The 25,871-nt window shown below is 41.4% G+C and overlaps 1 protein-coding gene across 2 annotated transcripts in view; it reads right to left on the bottom strand.

The window, feature by feature from the left end:
• MAPKBP1 (mitogen-activated protein kinase binding protein 1) overlaps positions 1-25,871 on the bottom strand; it is a 255,393-nt gene that overhangs the window by 69,123 nt on the left and 160,399 nt on the right. For both annotated transcript variants that reach the window (XM_073609140.1, XM_073609141.1), the window contains exons 7-8: positions 22,432-22,569; positions 678-860 (exon numbers count right to left, since the gene is read on the bottom strand). In XM_073609140.1, coding sequence (XP_073465241.1) covers positions 678-860; positions 22,432-22,569 — 321 coding nt within the window. The remainder of the gene's footprint in view (positions 1-677; positions 861-22,431; positions 22,570-25,871) is intronic.

The following is a 25,871-nucleotide window of genomic DNA, read 5'->3' as shown; positions in this document are numbered from 1 at the left end:
TCTAGTTCTGAGCAAGACCAGAAAATGTGTAACAATGTCCCACACACTCCTCCAGACAGCGCCAGCATCGGTCAAAAGCGTTCGGGAAGCATCTGTGGAGGAGGAATGGGGTACAGTACCACTGGGAAAAAAATCTTGAAGTTTGTTTCCTGAAAATGGAGGACTTTAAGTCAAAGTCCGATTCCCATTTTCGCAGAAAGGGCGGCTGGAAGTCCTCCGGGGGTGGTCCCCCCCCCCCCCTTTTTTTTAAGTGCTCACTTTCCCTCTGTTCCCAACTGCATAAGAGCTGGGGGGATGCAAAGCAAAAGTCAACTTAGCTTACCAGTGAAAGGCTGTACAGGGGAGGCACGTCAGATCAAGTCTGATCATTGGAGGAGAGTAGGCCGAGTTCCCAACAGCTAGAGAACTGACCACGGTCTGTTTTAAATAGTGTCAGTCAGTTTTTAATAGTAAAGCAGAGGGACTGGCAGGAACACCAGGGATTTCACACATAGGAAGCAATACAAAGAGAACAGGATACTTTTTCATACACGTGCATGGTAGCTGTGTGTATATGAAGGCAAAACTGTTCCAGCTCATTCCACTTAAACGGGTTGCATTGGTGTAGAGCAATCTTCATGTAAGCTTTGAATCTGGTGTATTTCTGTAAAACAAACACACATACTGTCCACACTCACCCTGAGCTCCACCCACTTGTCCAGCAATCGACGATCATTGAATTCACATAGTAGGCCAGAAGATGTTATACAAAAAGTACTGCTCGATTTTTTGCCTTTCCCACATGCAACATCTGTGAAGAAGTTGTTCCTGAGCTCACCCAACAAGCCAGAGCGCCCCAACAGTGGAATGGTAGAGTTCACCTGAAAGAATAATTATAATTCCAATAAATATGAAATAAATTGTACACACATATATCTAGGTTAGAATATATATACATATGGTATATTATATATATATATATATATATATATATATATATATATATATATATATATACATATACACACACATACATACATATATATATATATATATATATATACACACACACATATACATACACACACAGTGGGGACGGAAAGTATTCAGACCCCCTTCAATTTTTCACTCTGTTATATTGCAGCCATTTGCTAAAATCATAAGTTCATTTTTTTTCCTCATTAATGTACACACAGCACCCCATATTGACAGAAAACACAGAATTGTTGACATTTTTGCAGATTTATTAAAAAAGAAAAACTGAAATATCACATGGTCCTAAGTATTCAGACCCTTTGCTCAGTATTTAGTAGAAGTACCCTTTTGATCTAATACAGCCATGAGTCTTTTTGGGAAAGATGCAACAAGTTTTTCACACCTGGATTTGGGGATCCTCTGCCTTTCCTCCTTGCAGATCCTCTCCAGTTCTGTCAGGTTGGATGGTAAATGTTGGTGGACAGCCATTTTTAGGTCTCTCCAGAGATGCTCAATTGGGTTTAAGTCAGGGCTCTGGCTGGGCCATTCAAGAACATTCAAGAGTTGTTGTGGCTTGTTGTGAAGCCACTCCTTTGTTATTTTAGCTGTGTGCTTAGGGTCATTGTCTTGTTGGAAGGTAAACCTTCAGCCCACTCTGAGGTCCTGAGCACTCTGGAGAAGGTTTTCGTCCAGGATATCCCTGTACTTGGCCGCATTCATCTTTCCCTCAATTGCAACCAGTCGTCTTTTCCCTGCAGCTGAAAAACACCCCCACAGCATGATGCTGCCACCACCATGCTTCACTGTTGGGACTGTATTGGACAGGTGATGAGCAGTGCCTGGTTTTCTCCACACTAACCTTTTAGAATTAAGGCCAAAAAGTTCTATCTTGGTCTCATCAGACCAGAGAATCTTATCTCTCACCATCTTGGAGTCCTTTGTCACAACAAAGGGTCTGAATACTTAGGACCATGTGATATTTCAGTTTTTCTTTTTTAATAAATCTGCAAAAAAAAAAAATGTCAACAATTCTGTGTTTTTCCTGTCAATATGGGGTGCTGTATGTACATTAATGAGGAAAAAAATGAATTTAAATGATGTTTGCAAATGGCTGCAATATAACAAAGAGTGAAAAGTTTAAGGGGGTCTAAATAATTTCCGTCCCCACTGTATGTATATATATATATATATATATATATATATATATATATATATATATATATATATACACACACATATATATTTTTAATTATAAATATATGTTTACTCACATACACCTATATGCACACACACATAAAAATGTCATAATAGTAATATGAAATATTTTCCCAAAGACACCTCAGATTACAGCTCAGAGGTTACTGATTAAGAAAAAGGTACAAGGTTCACTAAACTCGAAACATGTCACTGCATAGAAAATAGTTACAAAATGTAAATATTATATAGAAAGTTCTATTTTTAATGGTAGATGTTATTTATTCTCAAAGATAGGCCCCATAGTCGAGATTTTCTATTGGTCCTTTAAGATGATGGGCAGACTTGTCCAATAAGTCAACTTTTGATGCAAAAGAGGGCATTTTTAAGTTTGACTGTAGAACCAAAAAAAAAAAATGAATTTCAGCCGCCTATATCTTTGGATCAGCTAATCACTTTTCACTGTGTAGGCTTCCCCATGCAATCAGCCGTTTTGAGGGAGGAAGAGACTAGAGTGCTCTTCAATGACTGTGAAGAACTGGCAGTCAACTTGGTAGTTTTACATATGCACTTATCTATACATATCATACAACTTACATTGCTATAACTAAAAATGCCCTTATTTTACATAAATGCCCTTATCTATACATATCATACAATTTAAAATAAACATATAGTAAAGAATCTAATCCAAGAACACAGTCTTGTGTAACATCCAGTACTTTAGCAGCGCTCTCGTCAGTCATTAATCGTGACCAGCATTCATATGTTATGATTATATGAGAAACAAAATGGATGACACTGGTAAATGAAAGTTCTGAAGGCAGGTGGTGATCCTAGTAGATGTTAATCTGCATGCACCATACACCAAGCTTCACACCGCATGTTTCACACTCCCAGAGAGGTTCAAACTCTCCAGAAATCGATAACACACAAGCCTTAAGAAATTTAAAGGGATATCATCCAAAGAACAGGCATGGTTTAGAGCTGCAAATCACTCCATGGGTAGTGGTACATAGGAAGAAAAATTCCACATAGCGTGATCCTGTTTCAGCATTTATTGCAACCCCAACTTCCTTAAAATTGCATAAAAATAAAAAATAGAAAGCGTTTTCACCAATCTGTGGTAATGAGGGCAAGCCAATGCCGGTTAAATCAGCGGACGCCGATCAATCGTGGTTGTCTCTTCCTGGTGGTGACACTCAAACGTCACTTCCGGTCCCCTTAAGGTCACGCTCTGACGCATTTCATCATTAGCTTCCCTGTATTTGACTGCTTTCCACCCAGCCCATTAACCCCGCGTGTACCAAACCACTCCAATCATTAATGGTGCACACTAGCAGCGGAATCAACACGTACAGGTTAACAAATGGCGCTAGGTAAAAGAAAAGGCCTTCAGATATATACCAGCAATCAATGCATTTTGTATAAATAATCTACAGATATGTAAACATGATTAAAAGTATACACATCCTATCTTTTCAATTCATAACGTAGATCCTATCAGAGAACAATCCTATAATTAATGACTCATAATCATATTTAAATTAATACATTGCTATAACTAAAAAATCTAAATTTTAAAAAAATAATCCTGTATACTTGGAGCTTTAATAAAAGTATCACAAGGAAAATAAATAATGTCAATAATCACTAATAAAACAATATCAAGTTCTACATTTAACCCTTTAGGCGCGAGTGTATCTGTCAGGTAAATCCAGTGTGTTTCACGTTTAGATAATTCCCTCACTTTATTGGAACCTCTCCATACTGGTTTGAACCGATCAACACCCCAAAATTTTAAACCTGAAGGGTCCTGGTTATGGAAAAGTTTAAAATGTAATGAGACACTGTGGTCCTTAAAACCCAATTTAATATTCTGGTTATGTTCCGCAATCCGAATTCTCAAATGTCTCTTAGTACGCCCTATATACATAAGCCCACAAGGGCATTCTAAGGCGTAAACTACATGAGTAGTATTGCATATAATAAATTCCCTAAGTAGAAGTGAACCTCTCCAAACCTCTCATTGTCATAGCAACTTCTCTGCATGCCTTACACTTCCTACATGCAAAGAACCCATCTCTATCTCAAAAGGATGAGGGTCTGGTCGGTGGATCTAATACTTTTTTTTACCACCTTATCCCCAATACTAGGGGCCTTTTTGTATATAATTTTAGGGGTAGCTGGGAGTACAGATTTAAGTGTTTTATCAAGACATAATTTATATGCCAGTGTGCCCCAAAAATCGCTTCCACTTCTTTATATTGTGAGTGAAAACCTGATAGAAACAACACTCATGACTTCCGTTGTTCCTACGGGGGCCTACATCACTCAAACTGGCTTCTCGAGGGAGTACCAATACTTCATCTACCACTTTTATCCAAATACTGCAGATTGTATTTCTTATCCACAAATCTATTTTTTAATAATTGGGACTGTGTTATAAAGGCACTAGTGGTGGAACAGTTTCTCATAATCTGGCCTTTGGGGATATTTCTTAACCAAAGGGGATGATATCCACTATTTAAAGGAAGGTAGCTATTACGCCTTGAAATACACCTTAGTCTCTAATCTATCATCATGTCTGTACACATTTACAAGTTGATCTGATCTTTACTCCAATGACTTGATAATTTGATGTTATTCTTATTATTCAAGTATTTCATGAATTCACGGGAGTGATGATTCTGATTCTGCCCATATGAAGAACAATTCATCAATGAACCGTCTGTGAAAGATCAGTTCATCTCTCTCCTTCCAAAAACAAATTGGTCTTCCCACTCTCCCATAAAGAGGTTTGCAATACTGGGCACAAATATCACGCACATAGCAGCGGCTCTCTTGGTCGTTAAACCAAAAATAATTATGGGAAAGGCAAAAATCAAGTGCATTTCGCAAAAATACTTTGTGAATATAGCGTAGATCATCTCTTTTGCTTAAAGCCCAATTAAGGGCCAGAAAAGCATCATCATGTTGTAGTACTGTGTATAGTGATGATACATCTGCTGTAGCTAAATATTCCTCACCTTTCCCTGTTAATTCTACGCTCTGTAAAAGTTGTAAAAAGTCCTTAGTATCTTTAAGATAGGCCCTTGTTTCCAGAATGCTATTCTGGAGGAATTGATCAAGATATTGCCCCATCCTTGATGGTACTGAACCTATACCGTTGACAATAGGTCTAGCAGGGGGGGGTTTGGGGGTCTTTATGTATTTTAGGGAGGATATAAATATAGGGCCTTGAACAAGTATTCATACCCTATAAAATTTTCCACATTTTGTCATCTTACAACCAAAAATGTAAATGTATTCTATAGGGATTTTGTGTGATAGACCAACACAAAGTGGCACGTAATTGTGAAGTGGAAGGAAAACGATAAATGGTTTTCAAACTTTTTTACAAATAAATATCTGAAAAGTGTGGCGTGCGTTTGTATTCAACCCCCCTTAGTCAATACTTTGTAGAACCACCTTTCGCTGCACTTACAGCTGCAAGCCTTTGCGGTTTTTATTTTTTGCGCTATAAACAAAAAAAGAGCGACAATTTTGAAACAAAAAAAAAAAAAAAAAACACAATATTTTGTACTTTTTGCTATAATAAATATCACGATTTTTTTTTTAAAAAAAGCACATTTTCTCTCAGTTTAGGCCAATATGTATTCTTCTACATATTTTTTGGAAAAAAAAAAAAATCGCAATAAGCGTATATTGATTGGTTTGTGCAAATGTTATAGTGTCTACAAAATAGGGGATAGATTTATAGCATTTTTATTTAATTTTTACTAGTAATGGCAGCGATCTGCGATTTTTATCGTGACTGCGACATTATGGCGGACACATTGGACAATTGTGACACATTTTTGAAACCATTGGCATTAATACAGCTATCAGTGCGATTAAAAATGCATTGATTACTGTAAAAATGTCACTGGCAGTAAAGGGGTTAACACTAGGTGGCGGTGAAGGGGTTAACTGTGTTCCCTGGGAGGTGATTCTAACTGAAGGGGGAGGGGACTAACTAGAGGAAGTGATGGATCGTGGTTCCTAGCTAATAGAAACACACGATATGTCACTCCTGTCAGAACAGAACAGGGAAGTGTGTGTTTACATACACTCGTCCATTCTGTGTCTCCTGCTCACGATTGCTCGTGGGCGGCAGTCATTGCGACCGTCGGCCACGAGCATCGGCACCCCCGCTGTGCAGCGGGCGCGCCTGCTTTCCATGCCCCGCAAGCCGACGTACAGCTACATGGTTTCGCGCAGGGGAGCCAACCTGCTGCAGTACAACTGCGGCAGCTGGTCCGGAAGCGGTTAAATTGAAGAAGTGAAAAAACTGTAGAAGAACTACAATGAACAACCAACAAATGGCACAACTAGACAATTGGAACATTTGTAGTTAGTAGTAGTAGGTAGGTATTCAGCCATACTATGTTGTATGTTCCAATTGTCAAATAGCACAATCCAATACCAATTCATTTACTATGTTCAACATGGTAAATTAATTGGTCTATGCTACGGATTTATAAATCTATTTCATTAAAAGTGGCAGATTTCGCTTTAAGAACAAAAGTTGTTCAGCTTTCTCACAGGAGACACGGTTTCTCTTCTCGTCAAGAATATGAGATGCTAGACTGAATAGTCTCTCACTCTGTACTGGTGCTTGGGGCAGATAAATATCTGCATGCAATCTGTGAAAGCAAAGGAAAACATTGTTGATGCACCAGTACTCAAGGGGATTGTCGCTTCTGGCGATAGGCCGTTCAGCTAAATAAATGTCCAGCTGTTGGGTAGCTGCACTTGTGGCACTGCTATGGACCGGGGTGCATTGATGTAAAATTTCTTTAAACATATCAGATATCGAAGGAGTGTGTTCCTCTTCACTTGTATGCCGTTTCTTCTCACTTTCCTCTATGCTACACCTCTGAACTCCTTCACCAGATGCTTCCACCACCTTCATTTGTGCCTGTATCATTTCTTGTGCACGCTGATTTTTTTCCACATTAAAATAATGCTCTTTAAATCGAGGATCTAGAACTGTTGGAATGCAGTACAGAGTGTTGGACTCTGTCTTGAAACCGGTTGGTAACGGCCTCCAGTAGAGTGGTTTTAGCTGTTTTTACGACATGGTCTGTTTCTATCTCTTTTCCTAGCAGACGCTTCAGTGCAGCAATCAAGGGAATAACTTCAGCAATGGAAGCATTAGTTGAGCTTATTTCTTTTTTTAACTGTTCAAATGGTGATAGAAGAGACAAACTATTTTCAACATCCACTGATGTGCACTCAGTGTTGCCGGCAGCTCGTAATCTGCAATGTATGCAGCTAAAACACGCTTTTGTTCAAAAAGACTTTGCAGCATATAGAAGGTGCTGTTCCGAGTGGCTACATCTTGCTGCAGTCGTTTCAGTGGCATTCCAAACTGTATCTGCAAAGCTTGTAATCTGGAATAAGCAAGCGGAGAATGCTTAAAGTGACCCACAATTTTTCTTCCTTTTGATACAATATCAGATATGGCTGTGCAATCCTTAATTCACAGCCAATTGCAGTGTGTGCGCCATACACGGTATGCTTTTAAGTTCACTGTCCTCCATTGAATTTGCCATGTTCCGTGCATTATCTCGGACAATAAAATGCACTTTAGACTTCTCAATGTGCTAAGTGTCAAGCATGATTTTTAAAGCATCAGATATTGCTGCTGCAGTATGTGATCCAACAAACTCATGTGCGTTAATTAGGATGTTTTGTAATTGAAATTTGTCATCTATTCACTGGGCTGTCAGGCTAAGCATGCTCATTGGACTGACGTCTGAACTCCAAATGTCGGTAGTAAAACTGATTGCTATGATGTCTGTAGTCATGAGATCATGAAAGTGTTTTCTAACACTGCAAAACAATTCAGGTAGACAGGTATCTGCAAAGTAGCATCTGCTTGGTAGTGAGTAACGCGGCTCAATATGTTGCATGAGCCTACGGAATCCAACGTCCTCCACAACAGAGAATGGCTGGTCGTCTAATGCAACAAATTCCATAATTTTATCCGTAATGGCACGAGCTTTGGGACTGTCACTTGCAAATTTTTTAACCCTTTCAAAGACTGTGGCCACAGAGGGTGTTAAGCCTGAGGCACTTTTTGGAAGTGGCACTGTTTTCTTGCATTCTGAATGCTGCACTGGATGACGTATTTTCAGGTGGTGTATCAAACCTGTTATTGAAAAATGCCTGGGCACTGTACTCCTCTTGAAATTTCTACTGAGCAAAGACTGCAGATTGCAAATTCGGGGTCTTTATCAGAAACTTTAAAATATTTCCACACTGCAGACATGGTCCACCTTTGCTGGTAGCGCAGAAAAATAGCATAGAATGATCTATAGTGGGAGTGAAATCTGAGGGGGGGAAAAAAAGGGACGAAATCAATTTAAAAGCTAAACGCCAGAAGGCAGCTTTAAAAAAGTAATAAAACTAACCAATCTTTTTTTTTTTTTTTTTTACGGTGCAGCTCTTGCCATGCAAGGTAGTTATGTCTGCACTGCAGTACATCTGACTTGTACCAGAAAGATTTTTATATAATTGAACTGATTAACCACTTCGCATCCAGGCCAATTCTGACACTTCGCTCCTACATGTAAAAATCATAATTTTTTTGCTATAAAATTACATAGAATCCCCGAACATTATACATTTTTTTTAGCAGAGACCCTAAAGAATACAATGGCGGTCATTGCAACTTTTTATCTTGCACGGTATTTGCGCAGCAATTTTTCAAATGCTTTTTTTTTTTTTTTTTTTAAAGTTTCATGCTGTAAAAAAAAACAAAACAGTAGAGTTAGCCCAATTTTTTTGCATAATGTGAAAGATGAAGTTACACTGAGTAAATAGATACTTAACATGTCATGCTTCAAAATTGCACACGCTCGTGGAATGGCGCCAAACTTCTGTACTTAAAAATCCCGATAGGCGACGCTTTAAAAATGTTTTACTGGTTACATGTTTTGAGTTACAGAGGAGGTCTAGGGTTAGAATTATTGCTCTCGCTCTAACGTTCGCAGCAACATCTCACATGTGTGGTTTGAACACCGTTTTCATATGTTACATAGTTACATAGTAGGTGAGGTTGAAAAAAGACAAGTCCATCAAGTCCAACCTATGTGTGATTATGTGTCAGTATTACATTGTATATCCCTGTATGTTGAGGTCATTCAGGTGCTTATCTAATAGTTTCTTGAAGCTATCGATGCTCCCCGCTGAGACCACCGCCTGTGGAAGGGAATTCCACATCCTTGCCGCTCTTACAGTAAAAAACCCTCTACGTAGGTTAAGGTTAAACCTCTTTTCTTCTAATTTTAATGAGTGGCCACGAGTCTTGTTAAACTCTCTTCTGCGAAAAAGTTTTATTTCTATTGTAGGGTCACCAGTACGGTATTTGTATATTGAAATCATATCCCCTCTCAAGCGTCTTTTCTCCAGAGAGAATAAGTTCAGTGTTTGCAACCTTTCCTCATAACCAAGATCCTCCAGACCCTTTGTTAGCTTTGTTGCCCTTCTTTGTACTCGCTCCATTTGCAGTACATCCTTCCTGAGGACTGGTGCCCAGAACTGGACAGCATACTCTAGGTTCGGCCGGACCAGAGTCTTGTAGATTGGGAGAATTATCGTTTTATCTCTGGAGTTGATCCCCTTTTTAATGCATGCCAATATTCTGTTTGCTTTGTTAGCAGCAGCTTGGCATTGCATGCCATTGCTGAGCCTATCATCTACTAGGACCCCCAGGTCCTTTTCCATCCTAGATTCCCCCAGAGGTTCTCCCCCCAGTATATAGATTGCATTCATATTTTTGCCACCCAAATGCATTATTTTACATTGAACCTCATTTACCATGTAGTTGCCCACCCCATTAATTTGTTCAGATCTTTTTGCAAGGTTTCCACATCCTGCGGGGAAGTTATTGCCCTGCTTAGCTTAGTATCATCTGCAAATACAGAGACTGAACTGTTTATCCCATTCTCCTGGTCGTTTATGAACAAATTAAATAGGATTGGTCCCAGCACAGAACCCTGGGGAACCCCACTACCCACCCCTGACCATTCAGAGTACTCCCCATTTATCACCACCCTCTGAACTCGCCCTTGTAGCCAGTTTTCAATCCATGTACTCACCCTATGGTCCATGCCAACGGACCTTATTTTGTACAGTAAACATTTATGGGGAACTGTGTCAAATGCTTTTGCAAAATTCAGATACACCACATCTACGGGCCTTCCTTTATCTAGATGGCAACTCACCTCCTCATAGAAGGTTAGTAGATTGTATTGTTGGTAATCTCAGTAGATCCAGTAATGTTTTATTTCTAGTTGGTGCGTCTACCATCTGACCCATAAAATTGTCCTGCAAGACATTAAGGAACTGGCGAGCCTTAAATGAATGCACGGTTCCCTCCGCCCAGTCTATGTCTAGATAATTAAAATCCCCATTATGATAACACTTCCCATCCTTGCTGCTAATCCAAATTGTGATAGGAGATCTGTCTCCACTTCCTCCCTCAGGTTAGGGGGCCTATAGCATGCTCCCAGTATTATTTTCCCCTTAGCTTCATCCCTTTGGAGCTCTACCCATAAGGTTATGTGGGCGGGACTTATGTATGAGTTTGCTTCTGCGTGCGAGCACACGGGGACAGGGGCACTTTAAAAAATGTGGGTTTTTTTATTGTTAATTTTACTTAAAAATTTTTATTTTGACACTTTATAAAAAAAAAAAAAAATTTGATCACTTGTATTCCTATTACAAGGAATGTAAACATCCCCTGTAATAGGAATATGACATAACAGGACCTCTTTACAGTGAGATACGGGGTCAATAATACTCCACATCTCACCTCTAGGCTGGGAAGCCTAAAATCAAAAAACGATCCTGGCTTCCCAGCCCAGGCGGTGCCGTTTTTTGAATGCAGAGGCCGGGCATGACGTCATAACATAGCGCCCGGCCTCCGACAATCATAGAGACTCCGGCGACCATCTGGTCCCCCGGAAATCTCAATGGTCAACATCCGGGGCTGGGGCGGATCCTGTCTCCGACTCACTAATCGCTGCGTTGAGTCGGTAGCACCGGAGGGCGGCGGGAGGGGGGGACATCTCCTTTCGCGGCCTGTAAGAACGATCAAGTGGAGGAACAGCCTCTATGATCGTTCTCATGGTGTAGGGAATCGCTGGCTGAAAATGCCAATATCTGAATGATGCCTGTAGCCTCAGGCATCATTCAGATATACTCCCACAAAGTCGAGGCAGTCATATGACGGCCTGCCGACGGCAAGTGGTTAAATAAAATTTGATTTGAAATGGAATGGAATGGATTGCAATTGCATGCTATTTTATTTTTTTGAGCTATTCTGTAGTATACTATAAAATTAATCCGCTTGTTGTCATTGAATTTGTCACTTTGTCAGCGTAGTATATTAATATTATTTAATAAATATATATTATATTTATTGCGCACTGTCATGTTTAAAAAATTCATGCGTTTGCTGTCATGTCAGTGTAGTATAACTTATACTACGCTGACAAAGTGACAAATTCAATGACAACAAGCGGATGATATTTAATCAGTTCAATTATATAAAATCTTTTTGGTACAAGTCAGCTGTACTGCAGTGCAGACATTTTAAATACTAGTATTGCATGGCAAGAGTGCTTGCTTGTTGTTAACAAAGGCCAAGTAGTAATACATGTTGTTTGACTGCTATAGACAGAAAGATCATCATTTCAGTTTCAGTACTATAATAAAATAAACACTACTACTAGTTGGATTGTTTGCCATTTGTCAGTATAAGTAAGGCAAAAGTGGCAATGCTCACCAGCGAATAGTAGTAATGGTAGCCATTCAGGAGGGATAGTGCCCACTCTCGTACTTGAGTATGCTATGTACAGCCCTCTATGAAGCCGTCTCTTGGGTCCCAGCAGCGTCTCTCGGGTCCCAGCAGCGTCTCACAACCATGAGGAGCGTCCGCGGAGAAGGTGCTTCCAACTCCAGCGTCTCAGCAGGGAATGTGCTTACGCGAGTGCGGTGTCTTAACCGCTAGGAACGTGCATGCCGCCCACACAACGAGTGACGTGACCCGCTTGTTCTCCCACTGCTACTGTTCTATTTTCGGTGCCATTATTGGCAAGATTTCTCAAGCAGCAAATTGCTGAAAAGGCCATTTGCAGCCGATATGTTTTTCGATGGCCGAAATTTTGGTGCACCCCTAATCTAAACCATTCTTTTGTAGCTCTGGGTGTATGTTTAGGGTCATTATCCTGCTGGAAGGTAAACCTCTGCTCCAGTTTAAAGTCTTTTGCAGACTAACAAGTTTTCTTCTAAGATTGCCCTGTATATGGCCATTCCATCTTCCCATCAACTCTGGCCAGCTTCCCATTCCCTGCTGAAGAAAAGCATCCCCACAACATGATGCTGCCACCACCATGTTTCACGGTGGGGATGGTGTGTTCAGGGTGATGTGCAGTGTTGGTTTTCCACCACACAAAGTCTTTTGCTTTCAGGCCAAAAAGTAAAATTTTGGTCTCATCTGACCAGAGCACCTTCTTCCACATGTTTGCTGTGTCCCCCACATGACTTCTCACAAACTGCAAACGGGACTTCTTATGGCTTTATTTCAACAATGGCTTTCTTCTTGCCACTTTTCCATAAAGGCCAAATTTGTGGAGTGCACGATAATAGTTGTCCTATGGACAGATTCTCCCACCTGAGCTGTGAATCTCTGCAGCTCTTCCAGAGTTACCATGGGCCTCTTGGCTGCTTATCTGATTAATGCTCTCCTTGCCCAGCCTGTCAGTCAGTAGGTGGACGGCCATGTCTTGGTAGGTTTGCAGTTGTGCCATACCCTTTCCATTCGGATGATGGATTGAACAGTGCTCTGTGACATGTTCAAAGCTTGGGATATATTAAAAAGTAGATTTGTGGATAAAGGATACAATCCGCAGTTTTTGGATAAAGTGGTAGATGAAGTATTGGCACTCCTTCAAGAAGCCAGTTTGAGTGATGTAGGCCCCCGTAGGAACAACGAAAGTCATGAGTGGGGTTTTATTTCAGGTTTTCACTCACAATATAAAGAAGTAGAAGTGATTTTTGGGGCACACTGGCATATATGTCGTCTGGATAAAATACCTAAATCTGTACTCCCAGCTACCCCTAAATGTATCTACTGAAAGGCCCCTAGTTTTGGGGATAAGGTGGTAAAAAAAAAATAGTAGTATTAGATCCACCCACCAGACCGTCATCCTTTTGGGATAGGGATGGGTCCATTGCGTGTAGGAAGATAAAGGCATGCAGAGAAGTTGCTATGACAATGAGAGGTTTGGAGAGGTTCACTTCTACTTCCAATAATAGGGAATTTCAAATTAGGGAATTTTTTACATGCAATACTACTCACGTAGTTTACGCCTTAGAATGCCCTTGTGGGCTCATGTATATAGGGCGTACTAAGACATTTGAGAATTCTGATTGCGGAGCATATCCAGAATATTAAATTAGGTTTTAAGGACCAGTGTGTCTCATTACATTTTAAACTTTTCCATAACCAGGACCCTTCAGGCTTAACATTTTGGGGTGGGGATCGTGGTAAACCAGTGTGGAGAGGTTGCAATATAGTGAGGGGATTACCTTATTTAAACGTGAAACACACTGGATTTGCCTGACAGATACACACGCCTAAAGGGTTAAATCTAGAACTTGATATCAATTGTTTTATTAGTGATTATTGACATTATTATTGTTGTGATACATTTATTAACCACTTCAGCCCCGGAAGGATTTACCCCCTTCCTGACCAGAGCACTTTTTACAATTTGGCACTGCGTCCCTTTAACTGCTAATTGCGCGGTCTTGCAATGCTGTACCCAAACAAAATTTGCGTCCTTTTCTTCCCACAAATAGAGCTTTCTTTTGATGGTATTTGATCACCTCTGCGGTTTTTATTTTTTGCGCTATAAACGGAAAAAGACCGAAAATTTTGAAAAAAAATGATATTTTATACTTTTTGTTATAAAAAAAATCCAATTAACTCAATTTTAGTCATACATTTAGGCCAAAATGTATTCGGCCACATGTCTTTGGTAAAAAAAATGTCAATAAGCGTATATTTATTGGTTTGCGCAAAAGTTATAGTGTCTTCAAACTAGGGTACATTTTCTGGAATTTACACAGCTTTTAGTTTATGACTGCCTATGTCATATCTTGAGGTGCTAAAATGGCAGGGCGGTACAAACCCCCCCCCCCCCCAAATGACCCCATTTTGGAAAGTAGACACCCCAAGGAAATTGCTGAGAGGCATGTTGAGCACATTGAATATTATTTTTTTTTGTCCCAAGTGATTGAATAATGACAAAAAAAAAAATTACAAAAAGTTGTCACTAGATGATATATTGCTCACACAGGCCATGGGCATATGTGGAATTGCACCCCAAAATACATTCAGCTGCTTCTCCTGAGTACGGGGATACCACATGCTTTTTGGCAGCCTAGCTGCGTAAGGGGCCCTGAAAACCAATCACCGCCTTCTGGATTTCTAGGGGCGTACATTTTTGATTTTACTCCTCACTACCTATCACAGTTTTAAAGGCCATAAAATGCCCAGATGTCACAACCCCCCCCCCCCCAAACGACCCCATTTTGGAAAGTAGACACCCCAAGCTATTTGCTGAGAGGCATGTTGAGTCCATGGAATATTTTATATTTTGACACAAGTTGTGGGAAAGTGACACTTTTTTTTTTTTTTGCACAAAGTTGTCACTAAATGATATATTGCTCACGCAGGCCATGGGCATATATGGAATTGCACCCCAAAATACATTTAGCTGCTTCTCCTGAGTATGAGGATACCACATGTGTGGGACTTTTTGGGAGCCTAGCCGCGTACGGGGCCCCGAAAACCAATCACCGCTTTCAGGATTTCTAAGGGTGTAAATTTTTGATTTCACTCTTCACTGCCTATCACAGTTTGAGGCCATGGAATGCCCAGGTGGCACAACCCCCCCCCCCCCAAATGACCCCATTTTGGAAAGTAGACACCCCAAGCTATTTGCTGAGAGGCATGGTGAGTATTTTGCAGCTCTCATTTGTTTTTGAAAATGAAGAAAGACAAGAAAAAACTTTTTTTTTTCTTTTTTCAATTTTCAAAACTTTGTGACAAAAAGTGAGGTCTGCAAAATACTCACTATACCTCTCAGCAAATAGCTTGGGGTATCTACTTTCCAAAATAGGGTCATTTGGGGGGGTTTTGTGCCACCTGGGTATTCCATGGCCTCCGAAACTGTGATAGGCAATGAAGAGTGAAATCAAAAATTTACGGCCTTAGAAAGCCTGAAGGCGGTGCTTGGTTTTCGGGGTCCCGTACGAGGCTAGGCTCCCAATATAAAATATTCCATGGACTCGACATGCCTCTCAGCAAATAGCTTGGGGTGTCTACTTTTCAAAATGGGGTCATTTGGGGGGGTTGAACTGTCCTGGCATTTTATGCACAACATTTAGAAGCTTATGTCACACATCACTCACTCTTCTAACCACTTGAAGACAAAGCCCTTTCTGACACTTTTTGTTTACATAAAAAAATTAATATTTTTTTGCAAGAAAATTACTTTGAACCCCCAAACATTATATATTTTTTTAAAGCAAATGCCCTACAGATTAAAATGGTGGGTGTTTCTTTTTTTTCACACAGTATTTGCGCAGCGATTTTTCAAACGCAATTTTTGGGGAAAAAACACACTTTTTTAAATTTTAATGCACTAAAACACACTATATTGTCCAAATATTTGATGAAATAAAAAAGATGATCTTAGGCCGAGTACATGGATACCAAACATGACATGCTTTAAAATTGCGCACAAACGTGCAGTGGCAACAAAATAAATACATTTTTAAAAGCCTTTACAGGTCACTACTTTAGATTTACAGAGGAGATCTACTGCTAAACTTACTGCCCTCGATCTGACCTTCGCGGTGATACCTCACATGCATGGTGCAATTGCTGTTTACATTTGACACCTGACCGACGATTGCGTGCGCCTTAGTGCGAGAGCAGGGGGGGGGGACAGGGGTGCTTTTTTTTTTTTTTTTTTTTTTTTTATTTATTTTTTTTTGCTTTTTTATCTTATTTTTAAACTGTTCCTTTAATTTATTTTTTTTAATCATTTTTATTGTTATCTCAGGGAATGTAAATATCCCCTATGATAGCAATAGGTAGTGACAGGTACTCTTTTTTGAAAAAATTGGGGTCTATTAGACCCTAGATCTCTCCTCTGCCCTCAAAGCATCTGACCACACCAAGATCGGTGTGATAAAATGCTTTCCCAATTTCCCAATGGCGCTGTTTACATCCGGCGAAATCTAAGTCATAAAATGCTCGTAGGCCATGGAGATGTTTGGAGCCACTCTGGTCTCTGATCAGCTCTATGGTCAGCTGGCTGAATCACCGGCTGCATTCTCAGGTTCCCTGTTGAGACAGGAGAGCCAGAGAAAAACACGGAAGACGGTGGGGGGAGCATTCCCTCCCACTGCTTGTAAAAGCAGTCTAGAGGCTAATTAGCCGCTAGGATTGCTTTTACATGAAAACCGACCGCTGGCTGAAAAGAATGATACCAAGATGATACCTAAACCTGCAGGCATCATTCTGGTATAACCACTCAAAGTCGTGAATGGCGTACCTGAAGACAAAAAAATGATTAACAATAAAGCACAGTAAACGGTAAAGTATAAAAAATTGCATACCTGAAAAGCAAACATGATAAAACATAATAACAATAAAACACTGCAGAATAGAGTATACAGTATACAGAATACAGTAAAAAAGAGCAGAACAATAGAGAGAATAGAGAGAGAGAGAGAACAATAAAACGACAACTATTTTTTTAAATTTTATTTATTTATTTTTTAATTTTTTTTTACACTTTTTTTTGTAACTGTAACTTTTATAACTGTAACCGGTTCCAGGTTCGGGTCTCTCAAAATGCGATGGCATCTTGGGAGACCCTGTGAAAGTATGCCTAGTCTGTGCAATGCTGTACCCTACGCTAATACTCAACTAGTGTATGGTAGCGTTCAAAACATTCACCAATGCAAAGACCAGGATTGTCAGGACAGGAGGGACAATAATAGCGGGTGTCACGCCTATATCCGCGCTTGCTGCAGACACAACATCTGTTTTGGGGGGGGTTCATTGGGTAGGGGTACTCGGGAGGACATAAAGAAAATGCCTCTCATGCAGCCGACTGCATTTGGTTGGGGATGTGAATGGGGGAAGTACGGGTGCTGCAGAAGTGGTGGGTTCCCAATTAGGATTGGCGAATGCAGCAGGAAGGGCACTATGGGCACGACGGGCCTGTGTTCGTCTTCTTCTTGGTAGTAGCGGGACACTACATGTGCTTGCCACCTCACCAGCTTGAACTGCACTTATGGGACTCGCCACGTCACCAAGTGTTACTGCAGTGCTGGTTTGACTACGACCGGGGTGTACTAGGCCGCTGGCGCTTGCCAGTTCACCAAAACGCTACCAAAAAAACTGTTAGCGATCGCAGGGATCAGGCCTGACTCTGCGAATGCTGCAGTTATGCGTTTAGTGTTTTGTAAGTGTCAGTGATCGATCGATACTGCACTTGGGTGGGCTGGGCAGAGGGGCAAAACGCAGGTGCTAGCAGGTATCTGGGCTGATCCCGCTAACACTACGTTTTTGGGAACCCTAAACTGCTGGGGATGCTAGTATAGATCTGATCGGATCAGATATTGATCCGTTCAGATACTATACCACTAAGGGAGGTGTACGGTGCGTGCGTGGGTGTTAGAGTTACTGGCACTAACCTGACACTGCCTGGGGCTGGTGCTTGCCAGTTCACCAAAATGCTACCAAAAAAACTGTTAGCGATCGCAGGGTTCAGGCCTGATTCTGCGAACGCTGCAGTTATGCGTTTAGTGTTTTGTAAGTGACAGTGATCGATCGATATTGCACTTGGGTGGGCTGGGCCGGGCGGAGGGGCAAAACGCAGGTGCTAGCAGGTATCTGGGCTGATCCCGCTAACACTGCATTTTTGGGAACCCTAAACTGCTGGGGACGCTAGTATAGATCTGATCGGATCAGATATTGACCCGTTCAGATACTATACCACTAAGGGAGGCGTATGCTGCGTGCGTGGGTGTTAGCGGTAACCTGATGCTGCCTGGGGCGACGCATATCACCGCCGGGGCGATCAGGGGGCTAAACCTTTATTCGTAATAAACGGCGGGTGCCCTGACACTATAAAAAAATAAACTAACTAACCAGCGTCACCCGTAACAGTTATACGGTGATCACTGGTGAAAGGGTTAACTAGGGGGCAATCAAGGGGTTAAACCTTTATTGGGTAGTATATGGGGGTCCCCGACGCTATAAAATGCTGACGGCGAACCTAAATATATACCTCCCTAACTAGCGTCACCAGTAACACTAATACAGCGATCAGAAAAATGATCGCTTAGCGACACTGGCGACGGGGGGTGATCAAGGGGTTAAAACTTTATTAGGGGGGGGTTAGGGGGGTATCCTAGACCTAAAGGGGGCTAACACTAACTGCCACAAACTGACAAAAATGCAGTAATCAGAAAAAAAAAACAAAACAACTTCTTGGTGTCAGTGTGACGGGGGTGGGGGTTGGGGGGGGTGATCGGGAGGTAATCGGGGGGTGATGGGGGGTGTAAAGTATGCCTGGCATGTTCTACTGTGTGTGTGTTGGTGTAACTCACTCGGATGTCTTCTCTCCTCGGCGCCGAAACGGAAAATACCGAGCCGAGGAGAGATCACTTCCTCTGTCTCTGTGTACTATACAGAGGCAGGGGAAGATTCTCATTGGCTGGGAGTGATCGCGAGGGGGGGCACGAATGGATGGCCTCCCCCTCATCTCTGAACGCTCCCAGACAGAAAGACAGAAGCCGACCGCCTCGGGCACCGGGGAGGGGGGGGGGTCGGGTCCGATTGCCCCCCGCCCGCGGCAAGCAATCACGTACCAGGTGCGTGATTTTGCCTGCCCGTGCCATTCTGCCGCAGTATATCTGCATTAGGCGGTCGGCAAGTGGTTAAAGCTCCAAGTATACAGGATTAATTTTAAATTGTAGATTTTTTTAGATATAGCAATGTATTAATTTAAGCATAATTATGAGTCATTAATTATAGGATTGTTATCTGTTACAGCGACCGGAAGTGACTTTTGCGTGTCACCACCAGGAAGAGACAACGACTATTGAGCAGAACAAATTTGGTTTGCTCTCATTTCAACGGATTGGTGAAAATGCCTTCTATTTTATATGCTTAATGACGTTTTAATGACTGTAAGTGCAATTTTAAGGAGGGTGGGGTTGCAATAAGGGTACTTTCACACGGAGGTGCTTTTCAGGTGTTTTAGCGCTAAAAATAGCGCCTCTCATGCCTCTAATGTGTGAAAGCCTGAGCCTTGGTGCGCTTGCAGGATGGGAAAAAAAAAAAAAAAGAGTCCTGCAAGAAGCATCTTTGGGGTGGTGCGGGAGTGGTGTATACCCTGCTCCCAAAAATGCCCTGCCCATTGAAATGAATAGGCAGCGCTGCCAAAGCGCCTGCAAAATGATTCGGCAGCGCCGCAAAAAGGGCGCTTTTAACACTTTCCTTAATCGCTATCGGGGGTTAAAAGCACCCCGCTAGTGGCCAAAAAGGGCCGCTATAACAGCGGTAAAGCACCTCCAAAACTAGCAGCGCTTTACCTCAAATTCTGGCACCGCCCCAGTATGAAAGTACCCTAAATGCTGAAACAGGATCACACTATGTGGAGTTTTTCTTCCTATGTTCCACTACCCATGGAGTGATTTGCAGCTCTGGACCATGCCTGTTCTTTGGATGACATCCCTTTGAGTTTCTCAAGGCTTGCGTTAAATCGATTTCTGGCGAGTATGAACCCCTTGGGGAGTGTGAAACACGCGGTGTGGAGCTTGGTGTATGGTGCACACAGATTAACATCTACTAGGATCACCACCTGCTTTCAGAGCTTTCATTCGCCAGCGTCATCCTTTTTTTTTCTCATATGATCATAACATATGAATGCTGGTCACGATTAATGACTGACAAAAGAGCTGCTACAGTACTGGATGTTACACAAGACTGTATTCTTGGATTCGATTTTTTACTATAAGTTTATTTTATGTGTTGTTTTATATAGCGGCTGCTTTCATGCAAATTTTATGCAATTTTTCTCTGCTGCATGTTACGATTTTTGTGATTGATAACACTGTGTTGTTGATTTTAATAGTAACTTAGCGCTGAGCAGTATGAGTAGGCCTTTAGTTTTACACTAAGTTTTTTATATTATACAACTTAGCCATATTTTGTGGACATATAGGGATTATAGAGATTTGAAAGACAAAACAATGTATTTTCAGTATTTTACACTTTAAAGCACTAACTGTAAATACTTTCAATAGTCAATTAGAATAATTTAATCAACCACACAGCCACTTACATCAGCAAGGAATCACTGTACTCATTTATTTTACAATCTCCATCTGTACCAACATCAACAGGCCCCTAACAAATATTAATCAAATGTTATAAAGCCCTGTTATGTATTTTGAGAAAATAATTTTATCAGTGCTTGCTGTTTAGCCAGAAGTGATCACACCCTCAAAGTTTCCTACATCGGCTGGCATGATTCAGCTGGCAAGAGGAAGACCATGAAATCACACGGCTCTTGTGCCAGCTTAGAATGCAAAGAAATAAACACAAGGCAGGCTACAATAAAAAAAGTGTCTGAAGTCTGAGCTTCTACATCTCCTGTGTTATTCTAAAATAAACACACACATTAGTAGTGGTCTTCAGCAGCATGGAGGAGCACGTGAAGCTGCTTTCATAGTTCTTGGGTTGAAAGCAGCTAAATGGGCCTCTGATGCTCCCAGGCAGCCTCAGTTGTAGCAGACACTGCTATATTGCTGTCAAATCACCAATGAAACTTTCCACATGTGGGTGGGAACTGCTATTAAAACGAGTGAGAGAATAAAACAGAGGCAAGCTGTGGAAGAAACTAGTGTCTAGTGGAGAGCGATTCTCAATTTGTTATAAATGAACCTCAGAGATGGAAACTGAAGCAGTTCTAAACTTTTCTGGTGACACTTGAGCTAGGTCCTGCCCCCTCATGAGTCTTTATTGGTGCCTTCAAATGACAGGTGGGCATTTTAGCATCTGGGAGGCAGGAGTGGATGAAGCAAAGCTTTAATATTGAAATTTGCCTAAAAATTCAAACTATCTAGACCCCTAAAAGCTTGCCATACACTGATCAAAATTCAGATGATCCATTTTAATTAGTGTGTGGGCTCCCCCACCCAACAAAAGCAGACTAAAGTGATACTAAAGGCTCACATTTTTAAAAAAATAGCAAACATGTCATACTTACCTGGTTTGTGCAATGGTTTTGCACAGAGCAGCCCCGATCCTCCTCTACTCAGGTTCCCCACTGGCTGTCTGGGCTCCTCCCCCTGCCGAGTGCCCACTCCCGGTCCCTACTCTCGGTCCTACCATAAGACACAGAGCAGGGCTTGGCCTCGCCCCCTCTTCACTGACTGCGATTGACAGCAGCGGGAGGTTAATGGCTTCCGATGCTGTCTTTGAGCTAATGAGGCAGAAAGCCGGTACAGCAGCTGCTCTTGCGCACATCGCTGGATCAAGATCGGGCTCAGGTAAGTATTAATGGGGGAACTGCATACTGAATGCATGAAGGTAAAAACCCTTCAGCCTTTACAACTACTTTAACATTTATCCATTTCTGTCGAAGGTACATGTTGCTGAATTTTCCAGTGATCTGTGGCTGAAGCCTCTGATAAATTTATTCTGACAGCTGCTTGTCAGAATATAATATCATAGCGGGGGCATTCCTCAGTCCACCTTGTTTGCGAGGATAGAGGAGTTTTAGTTTTGGTTTTCATTCAACCCTCTGCATAAAAAGAAAAAAAAAAAAAAGTGTATAGCAAGCTTAAGTCTGCTCATCGATTTAGCAAGTGGTTCTCACAGAATATTACTTCTACTTTAGTAGGCAGTTTATCATATGCATTGTGTGAACTGCTTATATTTAGTTAATAGAGGTTGTTTGAGGTATGTTTGCACATATGAACATGTAAATTAGTAAAAAAAATGCACATTGTGTTCCTCCTTCTAATGAGGTCAAATAGAGATAAACTTTGAGCAAGCCGTCCAGAAACAGAGCTGCATTCACACATGCTTCTATAGTCACCCATCCAATCCTTTACCCCTCAACTTACCTTTGATGACTTTGCTTCATCCAGATACCAGAACTTGACATGTCTGTTTCCAGCAGTAACAAAGTAGCTGCTATCCTCCGAGAATGACACCGCCGTTACTTTACTAGAGACCTTGTTCGCTGCCACCACCACATTTTTCTGGAGAACATAAAGTCAGACATTGTAACAAGAAAAATGCATTTTAAAAGTTTTGAAAAGACAATGCCAAGACATGGTCATGAAAGACTGTTCTATATTTTTTTATTTATTCCAGGTATTTATATAGTGCCTGCCCTCAAAGAGCTTACAATCTAAAGCCCTGACCTCAAATGCATACATATACAAGGACCAATTATTAAAAAAAAATTGAAGTTTTTGCATGTATACAACAAAACAAACATTAAGGGAAAAAAAAATGAGGTGAACAGAACACCAACCAGATATTCACATGCGATCACGTTATATATACACACACATGTAGACTTCCAACCCTACAATAGCTATGTTTTAGTCATACAGGCAAATATACAAAACTCAGAGAAGATATGCATAGGGTTTCATAATATATGTCAGGTAGCATCTCAACTGTCATTTATGTAATTGTAAGGCATGAGAAAGCAGTAGCACTACTAAATATAGAAGCCAGAGCATTCTTTAAGAGCACATAGGTGTGACCGCCCATTTTTTTTTTTTTCTGTAAGTGTGCACCAACATAGCAACTGGACTAACCGTTTAGAGGCCAGCCAGTACTCGTGCCGTTTCTTCAGGGCCCGTGCTGTGACCGACGGCACCCACACGCATGTGCAGGAGTGATGTAATCGCAGCTCCGGCCAATCACAGCGCCGTAGCCCGCAAACCCGGAAGTAACTCTGGGGAACACGTCGGCCGTGTGAGCGGTGTGCCGGCGCTGATCCAGGGCATCGTTCTTTCTAAGGTAAGTATTTCATAATGAGCTAGTATGCGATGCATATGCCTATGTCTTGCAGGGTTTTGTTTTTTTTGGGGGGTTTTTACAACCTCTTTAACCAGTTCCCTATCGCCGTATAGTACAGGTGATACTCGAAAAATTAGAATATCGTGCAAAAGTTTGTTTATTTCACTAATGCAACTTAAAAGGTGAAACTAATATATGAGATAGACTCATTACATGCAAAGCAAGATAGTTCAAGACGTGATTTGTCATAATTGTGATGATTATGGCTTACAGCTCATGAAAACCCCAAATCCACAATCTCAGAAAATTAGAATATTGTGAAAAGGTGCAATATTCTAGGCTCAAAGTGTCCCGCTCTAATCAGCTAATTAAGCCATAACACCTGCAAAGGGTTCCTGAGCTTTTACGAGGTCTCTCAGTCTGGTTCAGTAGGAATCACAATCATGGGAAAGACTGCTTACCTGACAGTTGTGCAGAAAACCATGATTGACACCCTCCATAAGGAGGGAAAGCCTCAAAAGGTAATTGCAAAAGAAGTTGGATGTTCCCAAAGTGCTGTATCAAAGCACATTAATAGAAAGTTATGCGGAAGGGAAAAGCGTGGAAGAAAAAGGTGCACAAGCAGCAGGGATGACCGCAACCTGGAAAGGACTGTCAAGAAAAGGCCATTCAAAAGTGTTGGGGACTTTCACAAGGAGTGGGCTGAGGCTGGAGTCAGTGCATCAAGAGCCACCACACAGACGGATCCTGCACATGGGCTTCAAATGTCGTATTCCTCTTGTCAAGCTACTCCTGAACAACCAACAACATCAGAAGCGTCTTACCTGTGCTAAAGAAACACAGACCTGGTCTGTTGCTCAGTGGTCCAAAGTCCCCTTTTCTGATGAGAGCAAATTTTGCATCTCATTTGGAAACCAAGGACCCTGAGTATGGAGGAAGAATGAAGAGGCACACACTGCAAGATGCTTGAAGTCCAGTGTGAAGTTTCCACAGTCTGTGTTGATTTGGGGAGCCATGTCATCTGCTGGTGTTGGTCCACTGTGCTTCATTAAGTCCAGGCTCAACGCAGCCGTCTACCAGGAGATTTTGGAGCACTTCATGCTTCCTTCCGCAGACGAGCTCTATGGGGATGCTGACTTCATTTTCCAGCAGGACTTGGCACCTTCCCACACCTCCAAAAGCACCAAAACCTGGTTCAATGACTGTGGGATTACTGTGCTTGATTGGCCAGCAAACTCGCCTGACCTGAACCCCATACAGAATCTATGGGGCATTGTCAAGAGAAAGACGAGACATGAGACCGAACAATGCAGAAGAGCTGAAGGCCGCTATTGAAGCATCCTGGTCTTCCATAACACCTCAGCAGTGCCACAGGCTGATAGCTTCCATGCCACGCCGCATTGAGGCAGTAATTGCTGCGAAAGGGGCCCAAACCAAGTACTGAGGACATATGCATGCTTATACTTTTTCAGAGGTCCGATATTGTTCTATGTACAATCCTTGTTTGATTGATTGCATGTAATATTCTAATTTTCTGAGATTGTGGATTTGGGGTTTTCATGAGCTGTAAGCCATAATCATTACAATTATGACGAATCATGGCTTGAACTATCTTGCTTTGCATGTAATGAGTCTATCTCATGTATTAGCTTCACCTTTTAAGTTGCATTAGTGAAACAAATGAACTTTTGCACGATATTCTAATTTTTCAAGTATCACCTGTAAAATGACGGCGACAGGAAATCTTGGTCCCGCCCGGCAGGCGTCATAGGACGTTCTCGGCTTCCCGGCATTGTGTCCCCACATCACTGGGGACCCGATGCGCGTGCCCGGAGGCCACTATGTCCACCGGGCACCCGCGATTGCTCATAACAGAGCAGGGACGTGGATCTGTGTGTGTAAACACACAGATCCACAACCTATCACGGGAGAGAGGAGAACTGATCGTATGTTCCTTGTACAGAGAAACACCGATCGGTCGCCTCCTGTCATCTGCCCCCCCCCAGTTAGAATCACTCCCTAGGACACACATTTAACCCCTTCAGTGCCCCCTAGTGTTAACCCCTTCCCTGCCAGTCATATTTATAAAGTAATCAGTGCATTTTTATAGCCTTGGTCGCTTTATAAATGTCAATGGTCCCAAAAAGTGTCTGATCTGTCCGCCGCAATGTCATAGTCACGATAAAAATCACAGATCGCCGCCATTAGTAGTAAAAAAAAAAAAAAAATAATAATAATAAAAATGACAAATCCCCTATTTTGTAGATGCTATAACTTTTGCACAAACCAATCAATATACGCTTATTGGGATTTTTTTTTTACCAAAAATATGTAGAAGAACACATATTAGCCTAAAAAATTGTTTTTTAAAAAAAAAAGATGGGATATTTTTTATAGCAAAAAGTAATAAATATTGTGTTTTTTTCAAAATTGTCACTCTTTTTGTTTATAGCGCAAAAAAATAAAAAACGCAGAGATGATCAAATACCACCAAAAGAAAGCTCTATTTGTGGGGAAAAAAATGATC

Source organism: Aquarana catesbeiana, linkage group LG13 (assembly GCF_042186555.1).
Source record: "Aquarana catesbeiana isolate 2022-GZ linkage group LG13, ASM4218655v1, whole genome shotgun sequence".
In the NCBI taxonomy this organism is placed as follows: Eukaryota; Metazoa; Chordata; class Amphibia; order Anura; family Ranidae; genus Aquarana; species Aquarana catesbeiana.
The sequence above is the reverse complement of the archived record's forward strand: the minus strand, read 5'-3'. Positions and strand labels throughout refer to the sequence as shown.